At 37.2% G+C, this 24668-nt stretch overlaps 1 protein-coding gene across 14 annotated transcripts in view; it reads right to left on the bottom strand.

The window, feature by feature from the left end:
• RIMS2 (regulating synaptic membrane exocytosis 2) overlaps positions 1 to 23838 on the bottom strand; it is a gene marked incomplete at its 5' end in the record, with an annotated part of 441015 nt that extends 417177 nt beyond the window's left edge. For all 14 annotated transcript variants that reach the window (XM_084229226.1, XM_084229247.1, XM_084229223.1 and 11 more), the window contains one exon: positions 23663 to 23838. In XM_084229226.1, coding sequence (XP_084085352.1) covers positions 23663 to 23838 — 176 coding nt within the window. The remainder of the gene's footprint in view (positions 1 to 23662) is intronic.
• Between the last annotated feature and the right edge of the window lie 830 nt (positions 23839 to 24668).

Raw genomic sequence — 24668 nt, forward strand, 5'->3', positions numbered from 1 at the left:
GAGAGACCCTGGGGAGGTTAACAATGCAGCATTGATCTTGATTTTGATTTTGCTCTTGTCCTCCCAGACTTGCCTGGCCCCTTCAGCCCCTTTCCTATGGGTCTGCACCAGGAGGTGCCTTAGACTTGTGGCAGGTTTTCATGCCTCAGTGGCCCTGTTTTGGGCCAACCCTGTTTGGCTGGACATTTACCCACAAGGGGATGGGTAACTTTAGGTGCTTGCTTTGGAAACTATTTTCTTTGTCTTTTTCTTACCTTCTCTTTATTACACAGTAATTGTATTAAAGTTCCTCTCCATTAAAGGTCTCATGCACTAGAGTATGTTTTGTTTTAAAGCGGCAGATGACAGAACCTATTCAGAGTGGGCAGGTTTGGGGGTTCTAGGGTGCCACTCACCTTGCCTGGTAACAGAACAATTATAAAAGAAATTTCCTCAGAAACTATAACTCTTTACTAAAATCCAATTTTTATTATAATCACAATTTTCAAGTCCTAGAAAATATTCAATACTTTCTGTAAATGCCTGCACCATTCACCACTTGAGTGGCAGAATCATCTTAGTTCAAAAGACTTAAGGCAAGTAATAGAAATTATAATTCATAGCTTTTGTTTACAGTTCATATAGCAGTTCAAATCTTTCATCATCGTTCCACAACAAACAAGAAAAGTCTAGTATACATTATAGAAAATACCAGTAAGACAATGTCAAGATACTTTAACTCTGAAACTTGAAACCACCTACAAGTTGTGTCTGAAAGACACAAACTAATCTTCACATTTGTTCAAAACTAAACTCTTATTCAAGTCAGAAAACTAATGCCTCTTTACTATAAAACACCACCATCACATCCACTCACGTCCCTTTAAAATTCCATGATATTTAGAATAAACCTAGACTATTTACTATATCCTAAATCCCAACCTAATCTCGTCCCTGTTTACTGGTCCATCCTCAACTTATCTACTTTGCTTATTCAACAGAGAGACAAGGAAAATAAGTCACAGAATAACTTAATCCTAACTCATAGCGTACACACATACACATACACACACACATGCTCTTTTCAATCATCAGGCAAGACCTGCCTATGCACTCTATGGTCTTCACATACTGTCTTGTCTCCTAATCTCCTTTTTCCTCCAGAGAAGCAGCACACTGGCACGCACACCACACATACACACATACAGGAACACACATACACTCATACATACAGCTTCATTTCTGGCTACACAAAATGATCAATTCATGTTTACCCTCAAGGTTAGCTTTATTAGTGGCTGTTTGGAAAAGTTTATTTTATTATTGTTTGCTATTTGGAAAGATACAAATGATTGAATACTCTTTATCTAATATACTAGAGGTTGAGAAGTTTAAATAGTAGGAGAACACTAGATGTCCAAGGAAGTCATTCAAAAATACAGAAAATGTGTCAAATGGGAAACCTAAGACAACACAAGGTAGGTTCCAACAAGTTCTCTATTTTATCATGACCCAGACCTTTAATCATCTAACATGGAGAGATAAATAGAAACTGCATTATCACAAAAATGGCCACAAAAAAGACAACAACCCTTTTTCATGAAACTAGTGACTTTTTTTTTTACTGTTTTTATTGAGGTTATTATTATAAAGGAGCTATGTCCTCAAAGGATTTTTTAATCAAAGTTACCACTCTATTCCACATAAATCTAAGAAAACTACTGCTGAAATTTAATTATAATGGCACCTAGTGTTCCTTAACCTTTCTATTAAGTAGATACAGTAAATTTCTTATCCAAGTTTAATATTATTCAGGTCCAAGTCAACTTAGAGTCTGAAGGAATCCCCAAACGATCAACCAATTCAACTGAACAATTTATGAAAAAAATTTGTGCAACACAATGAAAAAACAATATTTTATCCAATGATACTAGAGATGTTTTTCATTAAGAAGAAACCTTACACGTAGGAAAATACCTTAGTAAGCAACTTCACAATAGTTATTCCTAACGGATAGATTGATAAGAAAAAAATAGCTAACTAGATAAGTATAAACATTAATACAAATCGATTGGAAAAGAAACAAAGAAGAAAAGAAAAGAAGAACAAAAGAAGAAAGGGCTACTTTTGAGACCATAAGCAGGAATCAAAGTGAACGGAAAGGCTCAGATGTTTTAAGAATGTTAAGTGTAATTTAATTTTGAATTATTCACTGTATGGAAATCTAATCATCATTATCCTGGCATCTCAAGAGAAATGCTATGAACACAACTGCCTGATACAAGTAAAATTTTAGAATACAGGAAATTGGGCTGTGTGCCAAATTTGGCCTGACACTAGAGCAAAATTAAAGGTAAAACATACAGTAAAAATTAATTCTAAAGGGGCCTCCCTGGTTGCACAGGGGTTAAAGACAGCTCTACCAAGTACTGCCAGCCAATACAGGACAAGTTCGATCCCCCGTCGGCCAGGGAGCAACCCACATGGCGCAGCAGACCTCTCTTGACTCGCCCGCTGCTCCCCTCACCAGTGTGTTTCAGTACATCTGCCTGTTATGGCTCCCCATTCTCTGGTAAATCCTCTCACCACCCACACCTCTGGCTTACACCCCAGTGCTTGTATGCACAAATAAATAAATCTTTAAAAAAAAATTAATTCGGGCCTCCCCTGGTAGTGCAGGTAGTGGCTGAGCGCTGCATTGTGAAGCTGTCTGCAGCCTCTGCAGTGTGGGTTCGATCCCTGCCGAACGGCAAGGGTCCCACATGGCGAGCAGACCTCTCCTGCCTCTTCCACTGCTCCCTCAGCAGTGTCTTTGGTCAGTCTGCCTGTTCTGTTCCCCGGTCTGTCTCTGGTGAGGCCTCTCACCTCCCATGCATCTGGCCTGTACCCCGGTTCTTGTATAAATAAAAAAATCTTAAAAAAAAAATTGATTCTAGGATGTTGAACTTTTTTTGTTCTTATGATTGCATAAAATGTTCTAGTACCAACAACTAGAATGGAAGTTTCAGTATGTGAAAGGCTGTAAGGTGTAGGGTTGAGAAAATATATTCATGGAAAAAACATTTATGATATCCTAGTTAAGTGAAAAAACATTTATCAAAAAAGTACTAGCAGAATATAAAATTATACATATACCACAATTGCATCTATATAAAACATGATGCACATAGATTAAAAACTATAAAGAAAAGATGTAAAAATGAACAGTTCTGTGAGAGTATATAGAATCTTGTCTTTTTTTAATGTCTATTACTGTTAATAAGTTTTATAATAAAAACTGAGATAAAATGAATAGCCTTTGAATTTTTTATTTCCATATAACATAATCAGTACTCCAGGTCAAAGTATTTGAAAGATTATGATTTCAGTACCTAGGACAGTCAGCAGACAACATAAATTGGACCAATTTGAAAAACTTATGAACAACTATGAGATATACACTGGCCTAATTAAATAAATCCATAGCAGAGCTTACATTTGGATATGCTATTTGCAGAAAATAAAAAAAAATACTTTTTTCAGATACTATTATTTTTTAAATATCTCCAAAAAAGATTTTTAAATATAATTGTCAAATTACTACTGGCAAGAGTAGTAAGAGCAAATCTGAGATTCTGATTCTTTTCAGCAGATTGTTTTTTTTTAAAAAAAAAAAAAACCCACCCTCCATCCTCAAGAGGGCAATTTGCTCTTATTAACAATCTCAAAAATCCTTTAGTGAAGAATGTTCAAGGGCAAATACCCAGATGAATTTCACCTGTGTGCTTCTCACTTCCTCTCATTCTAGTCTCATCCTCTAACCTTAGCACTGACCTTCATATAAACAAATGAATCTAACTGCAGATAGGAATGGAGAACACAGACTGGTCACAGAAAAAGCAGACTAACATGCATAGTGCCTATTTTTTCCTATTATTGCTTCCTGCATATCTTGTGCACCAGGTGCATTATGTTTCGCATCTCATCACAATCCTATGCAATTTGCATTACTGTGCTCAATTTATAGGTAAGGAAACAGAGTTCAAGAGACTGACTTGCTCAAGGTCTTACAATTGGTAAACCGCAAACTAGGGTATGACCCAGAGAGGACTTGATGCTGCTTAGACACACACTACCCTGCCTGGACTCCCTGAAACTAGCTAAGCAAACATAGAATTAGAAGGAAAATAAGCAGAAAATGCAACATTTGTAGTCATAAGGATCCAGATACTTACATAAAATTACCTTAACTTATTAGACTCACACTATAGAAAGTCCCCTAAATTCTAACCAAATAAGGTTCGTAAGAAGGAAATTTTGACTAGAACATCTATCTTACATTCTTATAGGAATCAGCCAGACTGCACATCATATTTCTGACTCTAGTCAACGTAAAGAGAGTTAAAGAGATGCAAGCAAAACAAGTACTGAGATTAGAACTTAAACCAGAAATCAAGAGTTCTAAACTGAGAACTAAGCATAACTTATGTTAATCCCCTAAAAAAGGGTCCAGGAAAGAGAACCTATACAGAGTTGACGTTAAACTGGAAGGCTATACCAGGGATTATTCATGAATCACAGAAATGAATGAGAATTGCGGGGTAAGAGCCGGGACAAAAACTGAGAAATGTGAACTGGAAAGGGTGGGAAAAAGGAGAGTGTTTGAAAACATTGGAAATATTGAAACATATGGTAAATTATGAGACAGTTTGAGCTATGGCATGGTTATATAAATTCCTGCTGCAAAATCTGGTGGCAGATTGAAAGCATGTGTTCCAAAACTCCGTAAGATTTCCTATTGAAGCTGAAGAAAATGAGTAATGAGAGTTTTATGTCCTTCGTGGTATCTGAATCTCTTCAAGAGGTGATTTTAGAGTAAATTTTTTTAATGAAAGCATTACTGATTTGATCCTATTCTCAAATATTTGAGGTATATAGTACGTACAGTGTATTAATTCACTGAATTATTTTTCCATGTGCATATTTACCCTTAGGAGAGGATCCCATTCCCTACTTCAGTGATCCAGAAACAATAAAAATCTTATGATAGCTAAAAGGAAAGATCTAGAAAGAAGAGGAAGATGAACCTGGAAAGACAGGGTGGAGAAGAGACTATCTGCAAAAGAAGTAAAGAATCTCAGTTTTATGCAAAGCAGTAAGAAACCTGAACAGGTGTTTAAGTTAGGGAATGAATTATTTAAATCTGACTTTTAAGAAGTTAGTTACTCGGCAGCAAAACAGACGATAAATGCAGGATAGAAATACAAGGTCCCAGAATACAAGACAGTGGCAGTACTGCTGGAAATACACTGGTGAGAATTCTCACAGGCTAAGACTTTCTGACACTAAATGGCTAGAATCTGCTAACATTGTAACAGAACATATCAGGTTCTTATTTCAAAATCTTTCATTCTAGGTCAAACATCCCAATGAGATAAATTCATATTTCTTAGCATGACATACTAGTATCAGTGACTAAATATTTAACAATTGATACACTCCTATACAAATAATACAAAAGTCAGCTTATAAAGTAATACTAACAAATTTTTTTGTAAATAAACCATACAGATATGTAGCTGACTGCTTACAGTGTAATAAGAGTTCTAACATAAATTATTCAATGAGTCATTCTAATAATTCCCAACTCATTTATTGGGTTTTAGAAAGTATTGATTTAATTTCTTTCATGGGGCAATGATTTGATATTTAGAACCATACCAAGCTTTCTAACACTGTCTTCATTAAAATGACAGTCATTAGTCCCTACTATGGAGCAGCTGGAAATGCTGCCTGCGTATCATTGTCACATAAGTATATAGATGCTAATGTTTCCCAGAAGGCAAGAATCCACAGTGCCTCAAGACACCCTCCAAATTTAAAAAAAAAAAAAAAATCTGGCCTGCAGCCAGCTCCATGGCCTCCAATAACACTGGCATATTCAGGGAGATACTGCAATGCCAGTCACATGCCACAATTTCATGAAAGTATTTCAATGCTTTAATATCTAGTATCTCTACACTGGTGCATAACAGTTTAATATGGGAGGTCACCATGTAACAGCTCTCCCTGAACTTCCCACTGGATCATTCTTGCAAAAAAAAGTCTTTTACAACAGAACCCCACCCACTACCTTCATCTTCACCACGCCATCCTTTTCAGCAATCTTCTATGCACCTTTCAATATAGGAATACCAGCCATTCCCCAAAGGCGGTAAGTTCTTCCACAGTCCATGCTTTGCACCCTACTAGAATACCCTTCTCCTCTCTGCATACTTAATTAACGTTCCCCCCCCCCCAGCCCTATCTGAATGTTATCTTTGGCTATAAAGCCTTCCCCCTGAATCATCCACAATTAAGTACTTATGCCTTTCTTTGTATCACTCAACAACTAGTGCATAATTATTTTAAAGCATTTATCAAGTATTTTAATTATTTATTTACATGACTGTTGTCCACTAGATTATGAACACCTCAAGGGTAGAGATTGTTCTATTCCTTTGTACTTCCTGGCTGGCATACGACACACTTAAAACTCATTAAAAGACTGAATAAAAATCTAAGCCAAAAACAATCACTATGCTTGATTTCTTAAGATAGAACACTAGACTGGAAATTTTTACATGCAAAGTTAAGCCTGTGTAAAATGATACCTACTTCTTCTAAATTATTTTAGAAATTAGAGTTACCATGGTTTTATAGATACAGCAGCATGTAATATCTCCCTGGCCTTTCCACTGGATCATCTCAGGTACTGTGTGATCACTTTTCCCACAACAGGTCATTACCGATATTCTTAAGATCCATAGATAAAGATACAGTATGAATATATACACATATACGAAAATTTTCTATTGCTCATTCAGGTGTTCAAAATCATCGGTTAAATAATAATGCCTTATATACCTTAGTTATACATAATATATAAAAAATTGTTTTTAATTTAATCCGCACTTATTTTCTTATTTTTCTGACTGCTATCATTATCCTCATCAGCAGCATTATCTCATATTAGCTATCCCTATTAGAACATAAAATATTTTGTCAAATAACTTATAATAATAAACAATAATGGCTTATATATATTTTAGTTATATATAACATATAGAAAATAATTTTTTAATTTAATTTGCCATATTTTCTTATTTCTCTAATATACAGAGTAAATATGAATGCTATCATTATCCTCATCAGTAGCATTATCTTATATTAGCTATCCCTACTAGAACATAAAATATTTTGTCAATTTTTTATTACCAATTAGCAAGAAACTCAGTCATGAGAGAATTTCATAATGGATTATTTAATTTTAGTAGCAATAAAAAATAATTTAACATAAATAAATAAATTTAGTTAAGAGGACTGCAGACATTTTTTGAAAATACTTTTAATCAGGCATGAATACAATTGTGAATTTTTAAAAACTTTGATTATTAAAGTAAACGTTTAAATCACTAGGATTTCAAATTTGGATTCCTGCACTTGATGTTTTTTTTTTCTCTCTTACTCAAACTAAACCTCCTATTTGCATGAAAAAGTTATCACAAAGCAGTGGGGTCAAGTAAATACTTGCAGTACCTTACCACAAAGCAAAAAGTTTTACTTTTTTAAATGTCTGTAGGTAAACAAACAAGAAAGCATGATTCCAGAACTTGGAAATTACCAATACTGTATTTTAAATCGATGAACCAAAAAGAATAAAAAGAGAGACTAAATGAATGACACTTTGAACATTATTAATAAATGTACTGATGGCATGTCAGAAGACATAGAAACAATCATCACCAGAACACTACTAGCTAAAGCTTTCATTGCAGATTAATGAATCTATAGCTAGTAATAATATCTGGTTAATAAGTGGCATTACTGCCCCTGAAGAGAAATAATCAAAAAAAATTATTTGTCCTACAAATAAGTACCCAAAAATGATATACTCAAACTGTTAAATTAAGATATTGAAACAAAATATACAGAAATAATGTACTGTATAAATTTTATACAGTAAAAACACAACAGAGCTCATTCTGAAAAATCTAAAATTCAAATAGTATAGTATTTTATTGCCTGAGCAGTTCTTGAATGCAAAATTTTGCCCTGTGAATAAAAATTATACACTAATATTTTCAATATGAAAAATCTATTCAATCTTAAACTGCTACAATTTCAACTTCTTTTGGTTTTATACAAAGTAATGAATTCAGAATACTACTCTCTGCTATTCCACACCTCAATATATTGTCTATTCAAAGAGAAAATTTTATTTTAAAGTTTATGGGTTAAAAACAAGCATTGACACTGTGAGTGATTCTTGTTTTACAGATATACTGAAAAATAACTACTTCAAAAAATGGCTTACTGAACTGATGACTTTGAATACCTGAATGTACTTAATAAAAAATTTCCATAAACCATATGAAAGTATAATAATGACTGACAAAGTTTATAGATTCAAAACAATAGTTCAGTTCCATAAAAATAAGGTTAAAATGATTTGCCAATGATTGTCAAAAATGTAATAAACTGAATCCTAATTAAGATTAGTAGAATATTGCATATGCTTTAAGAAAAGTATCCACATTTTAAAATAATTGATTTTTTTAATTGGATTTGAAATCCATTCACAATACCAGAAGAAATTTAGAATTCATATTTATTAAAGGAAAAGAAAGAATAGTTAAAGAATATTGCTGTAACTGAAAAATTTAAAGAGGATTAATTTTCAAAATTCAGCTAATAGTATACAAGAAGTTTTTATCAACCTGAGAAAGAAATGTTATTTCCTGTAAATTGCTACCAATCACTTGTACAAAGTTTCTTGTCAACAGTGATCAACGAGAATCGGAAGAGATCATCATGAACCTGTCTTCAGTAATTATGTATATCTTTTTCAAAATAAGTGAGTAAACACGATTTTTGATTATGGGTGCCTTGATGGTGGTATAGTAGGGTAACATGCACCTGAAGAGGGAGGGATCTTGTATTTGAGTCATATACAGTGTTGTAAACCAATTGTTACCTTAACCAAAAAGAAAAAATATACATATTAAAAAAAAAATACATAAGCTAGCAAAAAAAATAAATAAGTTTCTCATTTCAGATGTCAAAAAGATTTTATTTAAAGTTTTCATAATTCAACATTTATTATTTTCATTTCTTCTGCTTATAATTATAGGAATGTAATACAGAATGTAATTATTTTTTCACAGAGCCCCATACTGATACCCCCATATCTTTTCCAGTTTATCCCAACATAACATATACGTATATTATTGTTTTATATGTGTAGCAACATATGTAAGGGTTGGGAAGCACTAGGAGTGTAACTAGTTAAAATATATAGGGGAAAAGACAAGACTGCAAATGGTAAATAAATAGAGACAGATTATGACTGGCCTGTTTGTCAGAGTAAGATTTATATACTTACAAGTCAACCACAGATCTGGAAAAAAATTAAGCTCTGAAGTCCTAAAGTATCCATTATATGTAATAAATTAATTTATCTATTATGCATCTAGAATGGTACTAGTTATATACCTATCCCGGGGCAACATGAGAAGATAATTACTCATCATTTTCTGTGTTCATGGTTCAGAGGAACTACTCCAATTAAATGCTGCATGCAGCTAGTAATAAGGAGGCACGGATATTTTAAACAAAAGAGTAACATGATCAGTTTTCTTATGTGTTAAGTTTTTTCACGCAACAGTACAATTTTTAAATTGCTTTAAATAAAAATTCTAATCATCTGGGATCAATAAAAACCCCAATATTGGTCTATTAAGTGAGCCCACAGGAGTAAAATCTAATTTGCAGTTCTTTCCTTTAAATATAATTTTAAAAAGGTTGATATAATGAAAATATCAATTGCCATTATGATTATGATGATTAACATGTGTAGCAATGTATAGTTCACAAGGTACTTTCATTTACATAGTGTCACTTTAATCCTGTGATAAAGATATCACAGGCCCATAATTCCTTAACCATGATTCCAAAATCCAAAAAGCTGTGAATATAAGAACTTTTTTTCCAAGTCTGGGTAAAATTCCTTATCTGAATTAGCATGAGATTATATATTGTCTTTATTTAACCTACTTGTAAATATTCATGTTTCATTTGAGGAAAATATGGTTTTGATTATGGGCTGCTGTTCTGCCCCGGGCTAAGAGTTACACAGTATATGATACATGCACCTTTACATTTGTAAAGTCCAACATAACTAAATTTTTTTTTTTTTTTAGTTTTTATGATTGACTTTTTTTTTTGCCTTTATATAGTTTTCTTTTTTTTTTTATAAATTTTATTGTTATATTCCCCATACAATTGCAGCCCCCCCCATTCTGACCCCAATCCCTCCCCTCCCGCCCCCGCCCCCCTAAAAGTGTCTCTGGTTCATAGTTTTTTGTTGATTTTGATTTTCACTTTCTTATAGTTATTCATTTTCCTGGTCCCTTATTTAAGTTTTCTAGATTCCTGCTATGAGTGAGACCATCCGGTATTTTTCTTTTTCTTTTTGGCTTATTTCGCTGAGCATGATCCCTTCCAGCACCATCCATGTTGCTGCAAATTGCATGTGTTTATCTTTTTTGAATGCTGAGTAATATTCCATGGTATATATGTACCACATCTTCTTGATCCAGTCATCTATTTTTGGGCATTTGGGTTGTTTCCAAAGCTTAGCTATTGTAAACAGTGCTGCTATAAACATAGGGGTACAGGTGTTGTTTGGAATTGACAACATAACTAAATTCTAAAACACATCTGACACTATGAGTTTCAACTAAAGGATTTTCGATGTGTGTTTTCAATTTCCATTTCCTAGAGTTTGACGATTTAATGTGACTTCTTCAAGATAACATAGTGGACTAGTGAGCTAATCCCTAATCCAGATCTCCAAATCTTATTTTTTTTTACCCTATCTAAGATGGACCATAGACAAATAAATGTTTTCTACCTAAAAATGTATTTCATATTTCATGTAATATCATGTAGGCATATGCTTACATAAAATTTTAATGAAAATTAAATTCTATTTATATCTAACTTTCAAAAAAATCCTGCTGCTTAAATTTGTTTTCACAAATTTGTTTCATATAATTAAATTTGTTTCATATAATTAAATACCTTTACTGTCTTAGTTGTGGTCACTGACACAGAAGTTAAGGGTATCATCAATTTTTATGTTGATGGTATTTCTCATTAAAATTCATAAAAACTACAAAGCTAATAAAACAAAATTTTAAAGGAAAATTATAAATATGTTAGGAATTGCAATTTTTCTATCATTTTTACTTACTTGTTTAATAAATTTGACATGTGTTTCAAGCTTGTTAGCAAAATTTTCTAATACCAACCCTGTCAATCTTGTGGCAATTATAATTTCCCGCAAATATTCCTGAATCTCTTTCCCTACGTGTTGGGATTGCATTAGGCATAATCACGTAACTTGCTTTGACCAACAAAATGTGAGAAAAATTGTATTAGTATCTATGAGAGGGAACATTAAGAGTCAATCTGTGATTCACCAGTCTTTCTTTTCACCTACTGTCAATGTTCCAGATTGCTTCTCTATCATCCTGTATCCTAGAATGAGGATATGAAGACTCCAAATGATCCAGGAAAAAAAAAACAAAAACATGACATGAAAAGAAATAAACCTATGTTGCTTTAATCTACTGATATTTGAGAATATCATTAATTGCTATAAATGTATAAATGCATCACCTTCTCAGCTCCAAATCCACCCTCCCTGTCCTGCTTTGTGATCTTGGATTTGGACTCTAACCTTTTTTCCTTCACTGTTGGTACAATGATTATTGTTGTCAGTAGAGGGAGCCCAAGTGACACTAAAGGAAGAAGGGGCTTTGGTCTTGGTGCCTTGTTTTTCTTGCAAAGCTGGGCTACCAGGAAATTACAGGACACCCAGTGGCACTCACCCTCCTAGGATGTTTCACCAGCACCCCAGAAGGCATCTTTCTAGTAGTTTCAGCAATAATCCAGCAGGCAGTTTCCCAGCAAGTCTCACTGACAGCCCCAGTAGGTGACCTCAATGAGATTTGCAAGCATTGCAGCCAGCTTCTCAGCTGGCCCCATCAACACCCCCACAGATGGTTCCTGCTTGCCAGCTCCAGAGTCATGGTCACACTTCCAAAGAGGGCAAAATCTCAGCCTTAGTCAGTGTGTATGGGGGAGGATGGGTTCTTCCTACTTTGTTGTTCCCTTGGGTACTTGGCCTCAGCTCTCTAAAAGGTGGCTGCTCCCTTCTACAGGTTAGCAGACCTTTATATTAAAATTTCCCTGTTCAAATTACTCTTGAAGTTTCTATCTCCTGACAGTACTGATATCTAGTTCTATCTTATTACAGCTAACTACAAACTGCAACATGAATTTACATTAGTAGTTTCGAAGGACAACCTTGGATTTTGTTTCCACTTTTATTTCATAGCTACATTTAATAATTTATATGCCTAACTTAAAGCAATTTAATTTAAATACTGACAAAATTTAAGTCATTATATATCTTTTATTAAATCAGACTTCTTGACTAATAATTATAAGAAAGAAAATTATAATACATGGAATAATACACTTATTGATGGGTAAGAAATGACTCTTCAACCAAACAGGCCAAGAGCAACCAAACTTATCAAAAGATTAAATCCAAATCCTTTATGTACTTATACCTAATATAAAGTTTATGCTGAGTTTTAAAAATGAGCAACAGGGTCTCTCCTGGTGGCCCAGCGGTTGAGGGCTGGGCTGCAAGGCTGCCCACAGCCTCTACAGCGCCGGTTCGTTCCCCCACCGCAGGTGACAGTCCCACAAAAAAAAAAAAAAAAATGAACAACAGATTTTAAAAATACTTCAATTACTCTTCACTATGTTAATCATATGGTAAAATTATTTACTGCTTCCTCTATAAAAATAAATGCAATTATTAACTACAATGACTACTTAAAAAGAGGACTTAATCTTAGTGCACAGAGCCCAGACTCCCCAACCCACCAATTCCACCTGATGTTAGACAATTATTTTAGTTCAGGAAAAAAAAACAAATAAAAAGTGAAGAAGAGACTGGCAGTAATTTGAGGGAAATAAAGTATTACAAACCCATTGAAAAGGCCATTGTAAATATTACTTCAGAGATATGAATCTGAATTGTCTCTGAATGCAAAATGTGTTTTTTAAAAAATAAGAGTAGCAAATATCTACTTTATAAAGACCATATATACAGATGTCCACTAAATCTAGCTACGCTCACTACAGAAGTGTTGGGCAAATGATAACCCTGCCCTGCAGAGATGTTTGTGTTCTGCTCCCAAAGAAACACGTAAATATGTACACTTACATGGCAAAAAGGATTTCACGGCTATGATTACCATGGAAAGATTATTCTGTTAATATCTGGATGGGCCCAATCTAATCACATGAGTCCTTACAAAAGAAAAATCTTTCCCAAAGATTTTGAATAAAGAGGGCCTCCCTGGTGGTGCAGCGCTTGAGCGCTGGGTTGCGAAGCTGCCAGCAGCCTCTGAGGTGCGGGTTCGATCCCCGGCTGCTCCACAGCCACCTGAGGAGGGTCCCACATGACGCGCAGACCTCTCCTGCCTCCAGCCTCCCGCTGTTCCCTTCAGCAGTGTACTTCGGTCCTTCTGCCTGCTCTGCTCTCCGCTCTGGCTCTGGTGAATTCTCTCACCCTCCCTCACTTCTGACTGTACCCAGTGCTTGTATAAATAAATAAATAAATCTTTGGGGGGGGGGAGATTTTAAAAAAAAATAAAAATTAAAAAAAAAAGATTTTGAATAGAGAGAAATGGAAGACAAGAGAACGTTCAAAGATAGATGGCAGGGGCCTCCCTGGTGGCGCAAGGGGTTAAGACGCAACCTATGAAGCTATCTGCAGCCACTGCAGCAAGAGTTTGATCCCCGGCCAGGGACTTACCCACATGGCGCAGCAGACTTCTCTTGTCTTCCCACTGCTCCCCTCAGCAGTGTATTTCAGTCAGTCTGCCTGTTCTGCTCCCCACTCTGACTCTGGTGAATCCTGTCACACACACACTCCCACACCTTTGGCCGGTACCCCAGTTCTTGTATGCATAAATAAATAAATCTTAAAAAAAAAAAAGATAGATGGCATCATGCAAAGGATTCAATCCCCCCATGAAAGTTCTAAGAAGCACAAAATACTGTAGAGAGGCCGAGGTGAGGAGATAAGTACAGCACTCAGCTGACAGTCCAAAGAAATGGAGATCTCAGGTCTTTGAAGCTCATGGAATTGTGTCAACAATCAAATGAGCAAGCAAATATCCTCCCTTCTGGCTTCCAGAAAGGAACTCAGACAGTTCCTTCAATTTTAGTTTAGTGAGACCCATGTTAGACTTCTGACTTATTGAACCATAAGATAATGTGTGTTGTTTTAAGCCACTATTAGTAGTAAAAAAGTAATACTAGGAATATTACTTATAACCTTGGAAGATTTAGATCTTTTTTTAAAAGTAGCACTATCTTTTCAAAGGGTATTAAAAAACTGGGGGTTCATAACAGGGCCTATTGATGATAAACTGGATTGATATTCTCTGTAATTTTTAGTGCTTTCCACTCTTCCTAGCTAATACATTTAGTTAACAAGCACTTATATGATATTTATTACGTTGTAGGAACTCTTCTAAAGACTTTACAACTGTTAACTGATTCACCTTCATAACAACTGCTAAAGTATTTTACAGATAAACACACTAAGATAAACAACTACAAACAACAGAGCCATATTCCAAACCTAAGTTCATCCAATTTGAGCACAAGGCTGTTCATAGCAATATGCTGGAAGGGGAATGGATTTTAAAGTTAGAAAAAGCTAAGTACAAATCTGTGTTCTGCTACTCATTCATAATACAGCTTTGTTACCTGAATCCTAGCATACAGCAGATACTGAACAAATGTTAGTTTCCTGCAGAAATATTCAAATTCAAACAAAACCCTATGTGAAACTGGCTTAAGATAAAAACTGAATACTAGCTGCATGCACCTGAATGTCAACTTCTTTCCTCCAGTTCCACATGCTCTTCTCTGATCCAAGCTAAGATGAACTATAGTACCACAACAAAGCAGTCTCCAGGGATACTCTAAGCGCTCATTATTATAGCAACAAAATGGAGTGGAATTTTACTATAAGAACATTACTAGGAAAGTGTGTAAAGGAAAAAAATTTCAAAGATCTTAAACATGAGGTCTAGATAGAGCAAAGGCTATTTGATTTAAGGTAATCTTAGCCACAGATTACTTCAATTGAAAGTTTATTCCATATACCTTCTGGTTAGTTTTTTGGGTTCAACATCAGTTTTTTGTTACCTTGTTCTTGTTAACATACTTCCAGAGCCATCACTGCCCATAAGCTAACATTCTTTTTATTCTTTACCACCTAGAAATTAAATTCATCACCTCTTGATGTTGAGTTTGGATTTTTACAGATGGTTTGTCCTCAAAGCTGCATAGCCTCTGTATTAAGTGGCCATTTAAATGTCCATACTCAAGTTCCCTTGATTTTAAATTTGTTTCTTTCTTAAAGCATACCTACCAGATGATCCATTTCTACACATTCTTTCTGAAGATCCATTTAGCTTCTTACCCTGCAATGCCACCAATATTATTACCCAGGAAATATTTCATTGGCGGCAGCATCTAAAATGCTAACAACTACTATGTCCAACAGAAAAATACTGCACATGGTAGCAAAAAATAGTGTCTACCGCCAGCAAAAGGTGATTTAATATCACATATCCTTGAACAAATGTTTATTGGATGAAAAGCTTTTAAATAGAAAAGTAATATTAAATATACTAGTTCTCACTGATATTTTTTACTTACTGCTTCTTAGTTTAACTAATACCTTTTTTATTAATTAATGGACATTAATATCTCAAATGAGAGATGGAACAATGAAACTTTGCAAATGTGACCACTAAATCCTAGAGATCAGTGGCAGAAGGCCTTAGTAATTGTACGTTATTATGTAATATTTCAATTGTGGTTTATCATGTTTCTTACAGTGACTTCCTTAAAGGTTACCTGATAATGGTTTCAAGTGTTTTACCATTTAGAGATTTCATTAGATGACTATAAAATACAAAAGTATTTCCAGTCGCTAGTAACTCTAATATCTACAGAGGAAACTGGTAGAGATTTTGAAGGATAAACTATTTGATATCTTCAAACAATATCAAAGACAAGAAACTATTCATTAGATTAGTCTGACACTTTACTAAGGCCTTTTACCACTTACTATGGTTATAAGATACTAAAAACATCTTTACAGTAATTTTTCATGACACTTAGATGTTCATATGAATATGGTTGGCCTTATATTGTCTGTCCCTGGGGGGCACAATTTATTTTAAAAAACAGAATTATTTCCATTCAAAGAATTGTACATTCTTTATCATTTAGCTGTGTTAAATGCACTAGAAATTTATTAATGCTTTGAAAATAAACATTTTTAAGCAAAATATTCCTTAATTTCCAATATTCCTTAAAATAAAAATATCTCATTATACTCTTGTTTTTTAATCAAAACAGATATGTTCTTTGTCCAAAAGAAAGATGAATTGCAATCATACACAGATACTATAAGTTTGATTCCAGTAAATTAAGCAAAAATGAGAAATATTTTTAAGTTACATTTGATTTCAAAACTAGTTACTACTACCTAAGCAAACCCTTTTCTTTTAGATTATTGAATTTTACCTTGAAAGCAAACACTTCCTGAAAGAACAAAGTATTTCCTTCCCAATGTTTAATCTATGCACCCAACTAATATTTTTAATTATACTATGTGTAAGGCATTGGGTTAAATCAGAAGCTGAGGCTGCCAACAGTGAACAAGACAGACATGGTTGTTTACTCTCTGGGAATTTATAATCCAGCAAGGTAAACAGAGTATATACAAATAAAGAAATCATTGTAAAATTGTCGAGTATAATTAGGGAAATACTAAAGATGCTGGGATAAATAATAAGGGAAAGAACCTGCTTAAGAAAGCATTGTTTAGAAAGAGCTCTCTCGAGGGTGGCAATTTGAAGCAAAGGCCAGAAGAATGAGAAAGAGACAATCATACAAAGATTATGTGTATTTGGGGGACAATGGAAGAGAGATGAGTGTTCTAAGCTTTCATAATCATGCTTCAGAATTAGATTAAGCTGATAAGAATCTCCAGATTCTCAAATACAATAGGAATATGACAAATAAATAAATATACATGTTGATGTGTTAGTAAAGTAAAAATTGAGCGATTCCAGGCAAACCTAAGGATAATCAAGAGTAATGTCCATAAATTATTTCCCTCAAATTCACCTATTACAGTCAATATCTTGCCAGTAACCAATAACTTGGTATTACTGTTGAACCTTATCACACTCCCTATTTTTAAGTTATTTTTTTATTGAAGTAACATTTCATTATAACATTGTATAAGTTTTGGTCAGCATCATTAAAAATCAGCATTTGTATGTTTACTACTTCACTTCCGAAGAATGGGTTTTGCTGAGGAAACTGCTTCCAATTCATCACCTTACCACTCCTCATCCCTAATATTCTAGAAAAAATAATAAAGTCACTTAAAAGTCCTCAAGGCGTATTTGACTTTACAGTAGACCAAAAAAAAAAAAATCTCAATTAAAAAAAAAAGTGAAAGATTTCACCTAGGAATGCTATAATAGTAAGATTCAGAAACTGCTATCTATAATCAGTTAACAACAACTATTTTTTTAGACACCTATTTGTGCCAGAACTCTTAAATAGTCTATATTGATCATAACTCTCCTTCAAGGTGAGTGTTATTATTCAAATAAGACAAAATAAGAGACATGGGCTCAGAGATTTTTACAATTTAAGAAGTTCTTAATTAGGGCCTCCCCTGGTGGCACAGCAGTTGAGCATTGGGCTGCGAAGCTGCCCACAGGCTCTGCAGCACCGGTTAGGTCCCAGGCCGCCAGCGAGGGTCCCACATGGCGCGACAGACCTCTCCTGCTGCACCCACTGCTCCCCTCAGCAGTATATTTCGTCGGTCTGCCTGTTCTGTTCCCCACTCTGGCTCTGGTGAATTCTCACCCCCCCCCCAGGCTTCTGACTGTACCCAGTGCTTGTATAAATAAATAAATAAATCTTTAAAAAAAAAAAAAGGAAAGAAAAGTTCTTAATTAGTAAAGAAAGATTTCAAGTCAAAATCCATCTGATCCATCATATTTGTCTCCACTACCTCGCTCTTCATCACATAATATAATCAATTCTTTATCAAAAAGTATAATAAACTAGAAGGTATTATTCAATTGTCCTAGTTTCTTTAAAATATAGAACATATACTGATATAAGGAATTCATTAGGTACCTTCTCATAGATGCCAATGAACTTTCTAGAATGTATTTTCAATATTTTAAAGCCACATGTTTTCAATTTTTGGCAAACGTCAGGGTTATTTATATACAGGGTAATCTTATTTAAGTCTTCATGATTAAAATGCATCATTTAGCTGCCATTTCATATTCTTAAATTTTCATTTAGCTATAAGAAAATACAGGAGGTTTTTCTTTTTATGTTAGAATGAGGATGATCATTCTAAGTATATTACAAGCCCTAAAGTCATAAAACAAAAAGTAATAAATTTAATTATACTTTTTAAAAATCCTGAACAGAAAATAAAGGCATAAACAAGTTCATAAATCAAATGACATATAAAGATTCTACAAATCACTAAAATTTACCAACAGAAGAAATACAAAAGGCTCTAAACAAATCTAAGAACAGGCAGATCTACTGAAATACACTGCTGAAGGGAGCAGTGGGAAAAACAGGAGAGGTCTGCTGCACCATGTGGGTTAGCTCTCTGTGCAATGTGGATTAGCTCTCTGTCCTGGGATGGAACTCAAGCTGAAGATAGCTTGTTAGCACTGAGACTCAATCCCTGTGCCACCAGGGAGGCCCCACAGTATTATTTCTAATGACAAAATAATGAGAATGAACTGACCAACCCAAAATTATGGTACTAATTAAAGAAATTATAGAATACTCATAAAATAGGATATTACACAGTCACAAAAATGAATGAACACCTATACATTCTACACATTAATCAATGTGGGGCTGATCTCCTAAAAAATAAACTTTAAGGTCATGTTTATTTTTCACATTTATACACATATCTCCATTCAAGTATGTGCACACACATATACACATATACTCATGCAACATTTGATATACATGCATGTCTACTCTTATGTATAGAATATTTCTAGAAGAGTACAAGGTATACTGGTAATAGTAGTTGTCTCAAGGTATGAAAAATAGGTAGCTAAGAAATTTTGGACATATGTATATTAGCTATCAAATAAAAAAGTTCATAAATTGACTTTGGAAAGCACTTTTAATACTGAATGATTTTTCAAAAAGTTAAAACAACTCACCAATAAATATAAGCTAAGCTGCCACCTCAATTTATCATGGAAAGTTTTATTTGTTTTCCTTTATTTGGCAAAGTATCCCTTTGACATTAATAGAAAATCTAAACCAAGAATGAAAAATTAATTTATACATCAAGAAACACATAATTTCTAATTTTCTATAAAGCACCTCATCTGCAAAACTGTGATAGGCACATAGTAGAAACTCAATAAATACTTACTGATCTCAGTGGGGTTTGCTTTCCTCAGACATTTTTTCATAATACCACACCCAAAAAAAAGTAACCCACTGGAAAAAACAAACTTTTAATAAATTATGCTATACCTTCAAAAAAATTATTCTCCATTTTCTCAGCAAAACTGGGAAGCTACCTCATTAACATTTCCACAAGCCAAACCTACATTATTTGTTAAGTACATACTATGTGCAGACACTAAGGATGTTACAAAACAAATTCCAAAGAAGGGTACATTTTTATTCTTACCCTCAAGAAGCTTAAAGTCTTACAAGTAGGCTTAAAAAAATCAGTAAAAAGACATCATATATTTTACTGGTAGACTGATTTAGCTAAACCAAATCTGTTAGAAAAAAAATTCATGTAATGATTTTTTAAAAAGTAATTACTGACCATATATATTGAAATATAAAAATACTTCCAAATTCCTACTACTTCCCTCACATGTAAAATGCTGTTATTTGATGGTGACAGAAGACTTTCTGAATATGTAAATGTTCGGCCAGGCTCTGAAGAAATTACTAATAACTATTACTAATAACTTATTCAGGCTCCTAAGCAGAGAGATTGCCATAGTGGTCTCAAACTGTCCTGATCACTAATCTCTCATTAAAAATAGCTCAGGCTTGTACCTCATAATATATGATATTTATTTGTAAATTATATGTACCACAATATTTCGATCTATATAGTAAATATTAGTAAACTTTAATTTCTTTCTTTGTTAAATAAAAATAGAAATGTAAATATGTATTTTAATATCTTCTCCCTGTACTCCAATATATCATCTTGTGATGCCCTTGGGTATGCATGCCCTGCTTTTTATGAATACTTAATATGAATATGCAAGTCACAAATCATACAAAGATATTTTCATCCAATAGTTTCAATTTTTTCACATATCAAACTTATTTTTTAAATGTCTGTTGAAAGGCAGTAGGCATGAATTTGAATTTCAACTTATGTCTCTTTGCCCTGACCTCTCAGAATAGATATTAACAGGCAATTAAATGGATATCACTAAATAGAAACAAAGGATAACATAGTGAGGGCCAAACAAATGGCCCCTAAAAGTTAATGAAAATAGTAGTCATTGAAGAATATTAATGTTGTCTTATATATTACAGTTGTAACGTAATACCCAATATTGATAAATTACTTAATAAATAGTCAAATTCTTCAAAAACAATTCATCTCTCATTATTATAATTCTAGTATAAAGTCTATTACTTTCCTTGCCAACTCTTATTTTATTTCAAAAGCTAAAGCATTTTTTAAAAAAATATTTAAATTTATATTTCAAACACATGAAGCTTCAACCTCCAAATAACTTCTTATTGAAATGAACATAAAAATAATTTTGAAATTATTTTGAGGTATGACCCCTTCCAAAACTAAGGTAGAAATGCAAGTAGATATTTAAAAAATATATAAATAGGTTTTTCATCAATGTAATTTCATAGACTATATGAATGTATGCTTAGAGAATGCCTATTTCTATCTAAACTATGCAAATATGAATGCACAAACACAAACATTGTATGTATTTACAGAGTCAATACATATACATGAAGCTACCAGGAAACCCCTTTCACATTTTGCTAACATAATGTACTACTCATTTTAAATAATCCTTCATCCGGTACTCAAAAATTCATTTGAATTTTTATATAATAGAACACTAGCACTCTAGTGAATTAGTCATATATGCTATTATTTGTCATGCTATAAAGAAATAAAAATATATCCTACATTTAAATATGTCGAAGAAACAAAACTATTTTATTTGAACATCATTTGGCAATAGTGATTTTATAGAATTATAATAAAAAGTATAAAACCATGTATCTAAATAATGTAAGCCATCAAAAGCAAGGCATTGCTAGTATATATAGTGAAAAGTTAAGCAAAGTTAGGAGTATGCTCAGAAAGCTTTTTAAAATAATGCATTACTAAAAAGTCTTTACTAAGAATGAAATCTGGCTATTTTGGACAACATCAGTGAAACCTGAGCACATTCTGCTAAATAAACAAGCCAGGGAGAAGGATAAATACCTTATGATTTCACTTATCTGTGGAATCTAAAAAAAACAAACAATCCAAAGCTCACAGACACAGAGAACAGAGTGGTGGTTGGCAGAGGTGGGGGTGGAGGAGAGAATAAAACAGGTGAAGGGGGTCAAAGAGTCCCAACTTCCACTTATAAAATAAGTCGTCACAGGCATATAATGTACAGCATGATAACTATAGCTAATAATACTGCATTGCATATTTGAAAGTCATTAAAGTAGATCCTAAAAGTTCTCATCACAAGAGAAAAATGTAACTATGTATGATGACAGATGTTAACTAGATGTATTGTCAGGATCATTTTGCAATATATTTAAATACTAAGTCATTATATTGGACACCTGAAACTAGTATCATGTCAAGTATACGTCAATAAAAAGTAAATGCTTTGTTACTTCATTAGTTGAAATGAGCTACTTAAATCTCTTACTTTTTTTTTTTCATTTCCGAAGCCTACTAATAAATCGCATTGCCAAACAAGTATTGAAACCCACAAATTAGCTTTGAAGAAGCAATTCTTCTTAATTTCAGTTAATACGCCAGGAATTCATTTGCTTACTCTTTCAGTATTTGGGGGGAAACAGTTCTTTTCTCGAACATCTCTAGATATGTGATGTTTGTTATCACAAATTATTTAAAGTAATATTTTTCATTAAAATGTGAACACACATGTAGGAACAGTATTGTGGCTTTATATAGGTGCATTAAAGAACACTGACTCAACAACCTGCTTTTAAATTTCACACAATTAGAGATCAGCATGTTAGTTCCTTCATCCACAAATGCTATGCTTACAAATGTGTGTTGCTGTGGAGAACATGGGAAAGTGTATTTGCTAGCACGCAAGAGGGTGCAGTACCCTCCTAGTGACTGATCCCAGCGAAGAGAAAAAAGTTGGAAAAGCATAAAAGGCTATTCGTCTTGTGCAAAATCTCTTTCACAGAGTAACCGAGAAGTCAAATAACTGGAAGGCATTGAAAAGCAAACTTATACAAATAAACCACCCCACTGACAGGGAGTTTCAGCGCGCCAGAGAGCCCGCCTGGACAGTTCCCTGGTGCTGAAGTTGCCGGGCCGCGAACCCCTCGCCTGGGGGCCGCTGCCACCCTCCCTCGGCCACCCCGGGCCGCCTCGACTGGGAGCGCGCACAGTGCAACTTCGCCAGGTAGGAAGCGTCCCAAACTGCAGTCATGGCAGGAACGGGAGTCTCTTCAGAGTCTCCTCAGGATTAGACAGATTTACCAGCGGCAAACAGGAAGAGCAGCCGAGTGCAGGGTGTCAGCGCCCGCCGAGGGGGAGGGGCTGGAAGATGGCGGCGGCCGCACACCCACCCGACGCGCTAGGGCTTAGGCCCCTCGCCCGAAGCGCCGCGCCCCCGCCCGTGGCGACCGCGGCCAGCCCTGGTCTTCCCCGCGCTGGGAGCGGACGCGCCCTGCGGAGGCGCGGGACGAGGGGCGCCCAGGGGCGCCCCAGCGCGCGGCCGGCGCGCCCTCCCCGGGTCCCGGCCGGGGAGCACCTGTGCACGGCCATATTGGATTCCCTGCCCCAGCCACGGCCTCCGCGCGGGGGCGACGCGGAAGGAGAAGGGGCGCGCGGAGCCCGGTGCAGCCCGGTGCAGCCCCAGCCCCGCCGCGGCCCCGGCGCCGAAGCGACCCGCGGAGGAAGCCGGAAGGGCGGCCGGGGCGACGGCCTCGCCCCGGGGCTCGCCGCCCTCGCCCCCCGGCCCGGGCGCCCCGCGTCCCGTCACACACCCCCGCGCTCGGACACCGGAGAGCGGCGCCGGCGGCGGGCGCCCGCCGCAGCCCTCGTGGCCCGGGCGCCGCCGGCGGGAGAGCGGCGGGCGGGCGGCGGGCGGCGGTCCCGGGCGCGCGGGCGGCCGCAGAGGAGCGGCCGAGGGGGCGGAGGGCAGGCAGGAGGGAGGGAGGCGGGAAGATGGAGCCGGGTCCTTACTTGAGCACCGACTGCTCCTTCTCCTCTTCTTTCTTCTGCCGGTCCATGACGGCCAGGATGATCTTCCTCTCCTCCTCCGTGAGGTGGCTGAGGTCGGGCATCTCGGGCTGCAGCGGCGGCTGAGACGCCGCCGGGGTGGGAGCCGGGCGGCCCCGCGGCCCGACAGGAGCCGACATGTTTGGCGGAGCCGAACCACCTCAGGCGAGCAGGGAGGCGGCTCCACGGGCGGCTGGGGCAGCCTCCGGCGCTGGGACAAATGCATACAAATCAATGGCCTTCAATCCGCGGCGACGGCCCCCCTCCCCCTGGAAAGCAGGAGGGGGGAGGGGAGGGCGCGGGCGGCGGGGAGCCCGAGGGGTGCGCTCCGGGATCGGCGTCTCCCTCCCGGGGCGCAGGCTGGCTCGCGCGCGGGGTCGGAGAAAGGCGCGCGAGGCCCGGCCGGACGCGGCGCGCGGGGCGGCGGGGCGGGCGCTGGAGTAAGCGGCGGGCACGGCTGAGGGTGGGGTGACTGGAGGGAGCGGGCGGGAGGGCGGCGCGCGGGCCGAGGCGCGAGTGTGTCCGGCCGCGGCGGGGGCCGGGGGGGCGCGCGCCGCCCCGGAGGGGCGAGGGGTGGCCGCGCGCCGGGCCCCGGGGGAGTCGGGGGAACTCGCCGCGAGCGCCGGGAGGCGGCGTCCCGCGAGCCCGAGGGGCGCCGGAGCGGGCGCGGAGTCGCTGGCGAGGGCGCAGGAGCCGATTTCTCCGAGCGGCGGCTCGGCCGTCCCGCCGGCTCGCGCGTCGCAGGGCTCCGGCGCGGGGCGGGGGTCCCCTCCAGGAAAGGAAGGGAGACGGTCGTGGGGCGCGCGACGGCCGCCGGCGACCCCTCCGAGCTACCGCGGAGACGCGCAAGCCGAGCAGGGAGGACGGGGGCGAGCGGCGGGGAGTCCCGGGGTCAGGGCCGCCGGACTGGCAGCGCCCGGGCGCGGGCCGGCTCCGACGCGCAGCAGGGACGGGCGCCGCGCGCCCCTCA

The sequence above is a fragment of the Talpa europaea genome (assembly GCF_964194135.1).
Source record: "Talpa europaea genome assembly, chromosome: 3".
Classification (NCBI taxonomy): Eukaryota; Metazoa; Chordata; class Mammalia; order Eulipotyphla; family Talpidae; genus Talpa; species Talpa europaea.